Source organism: Gadus morhua, unplaced genomic scaffold (genome assembly GCF_902167405.1).
Source record: "Gadus morhua unplaced genomic scaffold, gadMor3.0, whole genome shotgun sequence".
In the NCBI taxonomy this organism is placed as follows: domain Eukaryota; kingdom Metazoa; phylum Chordata; class Actinopteri; order Gadiformes; family Gadidae; genus Gadus; species Gadus morhua.
This window is the reverse complement of record NW_021964148.1, coordinates 61,159-66,615: the sequence shown is the minus strand read 5'-3', so window position 1 is coordinate 66,615 and position 5,457 is coordinate 61,159. Positions and strand designations below refer to the sequence as shown.

The 5,457-nt window shown below is 38.9% G+C and overlaps 1 protein-coding gene across 2 annotated transcripts; it reads left to right on the top strand.

Moving 5' to 3' along the window:
- The first annotated feature begins 943 nt into the window (after positions 1-943).
- LOC115539300 (uncharacterized) lies at positions 944-5,256 on the top strand. Of its 2 annotated transcripts, XM_030350365.1 has the most exons (8): positions 944-1,008; positions 1,089-1,180; positions 1,269-1,386; positions 1,726-1,842; positions 2,097-2,282; positions 2,503-2,655; positions 3,125-3,336; positions 3,464-5,256. In XM_030350365.1, the coding sequence occupies exons 1-7, from the start codon at positions 996-998 to the stop codon at positions 3,334-3,336; spliced, it is 891 nt and encodes a 296-aa protein (XP_030206225.1). In that variant the 5' UTR covers positions 944-995; the 3' UTR covers positions 3,464-5,256. The 2 variants fall into 2 exon arrangements, 1 of the variants encoding a protein (XP_030206225.1); XR_003975817.1 differs by lacking the exon at positions 1,089-1,180 and having other exon boundaries at positions 947-1,008.
- Positions 5,257-5,457: the final 201 nt, after the last annotated feature.

Below are 5,457 nucleotides of genomic sequence, written 5' to 3'. Positions count from 1 at the left end.
AAGTTATATCGCTTTCGCCGAAATGGAAGGTGCTCTTTGTTCCAGTGTTATTATTGATTGATTGATTGATTGATTTAGTTACATATTTAATACATTTCATTTCTATTTGTCTTCCACAGTTCTGGTGACCATGCCTTTTTTGAAGGTTTATTTGTGGCTGAAGACAGTGCAGTGTCTGGATTTGTGGACATGATCCAGAAAGCTGTGAAAAAGGCAAGTTTGAATCGTAATTTGACAAAATACTTCTGTTGCTAAAATAAACATATCTATCCAACATAGATTTCCTCCCCAACAGCAACTTCTGCCTGCCAACTAAAAAATCAAATTTAGTGAATACATGGCATATATAGTGTTTTATGATACCATTGATTTTATTTGATTTATTTTCGTTTACGTGTCATAGACACAGGGAAGAGGCACGTGTGGGGACTCCCAATGGACAGCAGCACGGGAGACATCAAGAAGGGCATCCAAATTGGATGAAGAGGGCATGGAGGTTGCTGTGTGTCGCCATGGTTTCCTTCTTAAAGCCCTTAATATGTACAGGGGAGAAATATTTGCCTACCCCATGTACCTTCAAAAGGAGCTGATGCCAGCCAAGGCACAATTCTTTGCCATGGATGTGGCTTGCAAATACTGGCCATACCTGGAGAAAGTTGCCAGTGTCCTTCCTGCTCTCCAGGAGCTGACCACCATGAAACCTTTCCTCAGCGTCATGCATGCTCGAGCTCATGCTACCAAGTGTGAGGTATGTTTATTATTTTTTATTATGGTATGTAAATTGTAATGTTTATAATATTAAATTGAAGTTAATGGGTAGACTATATTATGTATATGTTTTGTGTTACCATTCCACTCAACCTTTACTAACAGATTAAATGGAGTGGTAGGAACCAGGAAGGAGCAGGGACAACCGCTACCTCTCTCGTGAAGAGGTTGAAGAGGTGGAACAAGTTAACAGCTACCTCTCTCGTTGTGCCCTTACGACAAAATATATGTCGAAAGCAGGTGAACAGAGTGTTTTCCATATTGTTGCATACTTCTTTTCAAAGACTGCATGCCATCAACTCATACTTTGCCTTCAATAGCCCGGTTGGACATGCTCACATTGCATGCAATGTTGTGGAACCAGAAGAAAGGGGATTCCTTACACCAGGCACTTTCCACAAGATATGTGAAGGTAGGTCTAATGGTTTAATTTTGTCCTTTGTTTTTATCATTTGAGCTGTTAATCCTACAGACTTTATCCTGATTACACTGTTTATCAGACTTGTCAGAGGCTCCTGGATGAGACTGCAATGCTAGCAGAGCTAAAAACCCAGCTACATCTCTCAGATGAAATGGTGTCACAGTGGATCTCAGATGTGATGGAATGGGCAGCTGGTGGTAAGCATGACCAGATAACAGAAAATAACACAATACTTTTCCACTACTATTTGAATCTTCAGGTTTGATATTAAAGATCAGCCAACAATAGTTGGCTGATCATTCAGGGCAGTTAAAGTGATCTCTAGGGATTACAAGAGGTGGTGACATCACCTGCCACCAAGACCAGCAAACTGTGTGACATGTTGGGTTTTTTGTATATTCCAGTTTCTCTTCTGGAAGTATACATACCAAGTTGTACAATCAAGTTGGGTTAAGAGGGGTTTATGTGTAACATGAATTCAAACATCGAAACTGTTATGTGTTGTTTTATTTTGAATTGTACTATTATTTCTACAGAGACACGAGATGCATCTGACAACCTGCAAGGCACCACACACACAGGGCTTCAGCGGTCCATTGAGGGGCTCTACCTCAGTGTGAGGCAGCGGAAGCTAAATCTGTACCGTCAGAATGGTATTACTACTGTATAATATACACAAAAACAAATACATGGAATTAGTACACAATGTAGAAGCAATTACGCCAATTACAGCTCAATCATTACATTCTCTTCTGTTTGATTGTAACTGATTATTATCTAGATTGTCATTATTACATTCATCCGTCACTCACTGCAGCTTCACTTTCACTTTTTGAGTGCAATGTATTTTTTGCTTGACAAACAGTTCGGTCAAGAGCCTTCACCCATCTACTTCATGTCATTCTAGACAGCAACAAGCTTCGCCACCGGCTTCGGAGGAAGCTGGCAGAAGAGAAAAAGCTCCTTTTTCAGGAGATACAAAAGCACAACAAGCTTGACTCTGCAGCCAACATCGATGCAGCTGTGGTGGAGCACTCCCTGAGTGGAGAGAGCACTGTGTCCCCAATATGGCCTTGGGAGGTTCATGACAGCGGTATGTCAGTTTTAGAAGATTTTTGTTAAGCTGTATACGGCATACTGCAATAAGTGTGCAAAAAATATTGAGTTGTTTAATATTCATGTCGTTTCTATTTGTATTTTAAGTTTTCTACTTTTTGTATAAAATTGATAAAAGAGTACAATTGTGGTCGATACATTTATGTTTATATGCAACATTGAGTATTGTATTCATAAAACTGTAATTGACTTTTTAGCAAACATTGGAACCAAGAAACGGCTTCATGACCAAGTCATGACAACAAAGCGACTGCAGGAGGAAAAAAACATTCTGGTGATGGAGATGGCACGACACTGCACATGGTTGCAGAACCTGGCATTGGTTCTCAAAAACAAGGTGGCTGAGTCGGGTAAGTTGACGCAAAACATAGCTGTCCATGACCAACTCACTTTCAATCACAAACCTAATAGAGTACAACAATCATTGTTTGCAGTGATGGTCATTTAATTGTACATAGTAAAATGGTGATATACGTTGTTTGCTATGGTAACAAGTCAGTGGGGTTGTAAAGTGTGTCACTTTTGCCAAATGTGGAGATATTTAGCACTGTGGCTATAGCCTGAAATCAGAAGTCAACCAAATAATTGTGAACATTGGAATATGTGGCTAATGTGTCACACAGGGTTAGCATAAAAGTAAGCTTGTGCTTACTATTATCTCAATCTGAAGCCTGCTTGGTATCATGGCAACTATTCACATATGGTATTTAGATTTGGACAGGAGAGAGCTTTCTACTCTATTGAAGTTACAGTATGTGGACTCATGAAGCAATTTTACTATGTAGAAGGTCTGTAATGTAATCTCATGTATATTTTGAGGTGGAGAGTCTGGAGACAAAGGAGCTGAAGGACTTTGCAGTCTCTTGAGGAGAAGAAACACAGAGGTGTCAGAGGGGTTGCAAGTGGTCCTGCAAAAATACAAGACTGCTTTAGGTCCTGAGGCCTCTGTCATTCAAAATATTGAAGAGGAAGACCAAAGTGTCCACAGCAGTCCAGACACCAGTGAGGATGAAGAGGAAAGCATAATTTAGGTGACGTTCACATAACTACACAGATTAGTGTTACTCTTTAAAGATTATTTATGTATTTATTTATGCTTTTTCATTCTAAAACCGCTCAACTTTAGCTTTTGATCTTACCTCTTGTTTTTTCCCCCAGATTGAAGCTGCACTGAGGATGGACTAAGGAAATGGACTTGCCTAGAAAGCACTAATGTGATAAAACATGCATTCGGGCGTCTTATATTATTTCACACGCATAGATATTAACTTGGCACTATGGGGGAGGGAACCAAGGAAGGCAGGCTTTCCTATGATTGGCCGTTCTGAAGCGGGATATTCGATTGACAGCCCTCCTCAGCCCGAATTCAGCCAAGGGTTTCTTACTTGAAGGGACCTTCGCCCAGACGTGATTGTCTTCTGAGTTTCAGCCATTGACTACAATACAGAATGAATGAGAGGAGGGCTGAGGAAGACTCTCATTCAAATATCGTGCTTCAGAAACAGCCAATCACAGGAAAGCACGCCCTGCCTTGATTCCCTCCCACATAGTGCCAAAATTAAATTTGAGCGAGAGAGCATAACATCATTCGCGAGAGGCTGTTTTGTATGACCAAAGTTATTCCCCCCTCTCGCTTGCAACGAGGTAATGCTCTCGAGGATCTTTTTTCCTGGCTCGGGGAGCTGCGCTCTGAGTGCGGACGTGCGCACAGATAATTTGGGCGCTCGCAGTTAACATCTACGTGTATGAAATAATATAATACGCCCGAATGCATGTTTTATCCCATTAGTGCTTTATGGCACTAATGTGTCGCCATACTCAACCGCTTATCCTGGCAACTTCACACCTGACACTGCACCCTTGGGTCTTCTGCAATACACCCACCAAGTGTAAAATAAATCAGATGAACACTACTAACTGCTTCCTGTCAACTGACAGCAGTCCGCTGACCGTCATTACATCGCTGTAGCACGTGAACATTCATTGGTGCCATACTTGACAGCTCTCCACACAGTTACATAGCATTGTGGTGAATGTTCAGACCACTGTTTCATCTCTCCCCTTCCAGCGTCACAGATTATCAATCTTGGTGATGGAGGCACTAGCATTTTGGTGTGTTATTTAGTTAATGTGTGTAAAAGATGACTTCCTCAAATGTCTTGTTTTGTTCGGAATTCAAAGATATTCAGTTGACAGAATATATAGAAGTATAAAGAAACCAGAAAATATTACATTTGAGAATCTGGAATCTGATCATTTTGAATTTTTTTATTTTTCAAAAAATGAAAAAGTGATTAATCTTTCATCCAAACAGTTGGTTATTAATTAAAATCAAATAGTTGCATGTCATGTAAAATGTAAATCAAGGAGAACGACCATTTTGATTGATAGGGTGGCGTGACTAAGTATGTATACATATAATATGTATGTAATATGCATTAGACTGTATGTAACAAAGAGACAGTTGTATAGTTAATATAGGTACGTACAGTATAACTGGATTACATGTTCTGTCGTCAGTGCTTATGTAAAGCTAACCCTACAGTCCATTTTTAAGACATGCAGCCCAAATTGTTTGTGTGTTGGACAGATCCATTTGGTGCATTTTCTCCAGTATTGTTGCAAAAGATGAATACATTATTGCCAAAAATGACCATTTTTTGTTTTACTTTTCCATCATGTTTAGAAACATCATGTGACAGTTTTGTGTTTTATAAAAAAAGATAGCCTATCAAGAGAAAATATGGGAAACAAACATAAATAATGCATAATTAATTATATTTTGAATTGAGTTAAATTTAACATCACATACATTATTATTTATGTGGATTACATCAATTAACTGATCTCCTTGTGATATATTTCACCCAAATCATCTATATGCAGTATAATGTAGCCTATGTTTTACTTGTAGATTTTTGATTCAGTAAAGATTCATTTTCCTAAACTTATTTACAACCCTCCGCTTGGTGTAAGAACTACAAGTATCCCTTCTAACTTGTATGGTTCCTAAAATTTCAAAGGAACGATTGTAATGGGCATTGTATTTTTAAATACATTGTATTCCCCATGATTAGAAGTTTGCAGTATTAAACTGGATGATAACATTGTAATTAATAACATTACAATGTTACATATAAATGTAGTATTGT

Coding starts and splice junctions, on each gene's coding strand:
- LOC115539300 (XM_030350365.1), top strand. Junction 1,387..1,725: donor GATGGAATGGGCAGCTGGTG/GTAAGCATGACC, acceptor TTATTTCTACAG/AGACACGAGATGCATCTGAC. Junction 2,283..2,502: donor TTGGGAGGTTCATGACAGCG/GTATGTCAGTTT, acceptor TTGACTTTTTAG/CAAACATTGGAACCAAGAAA.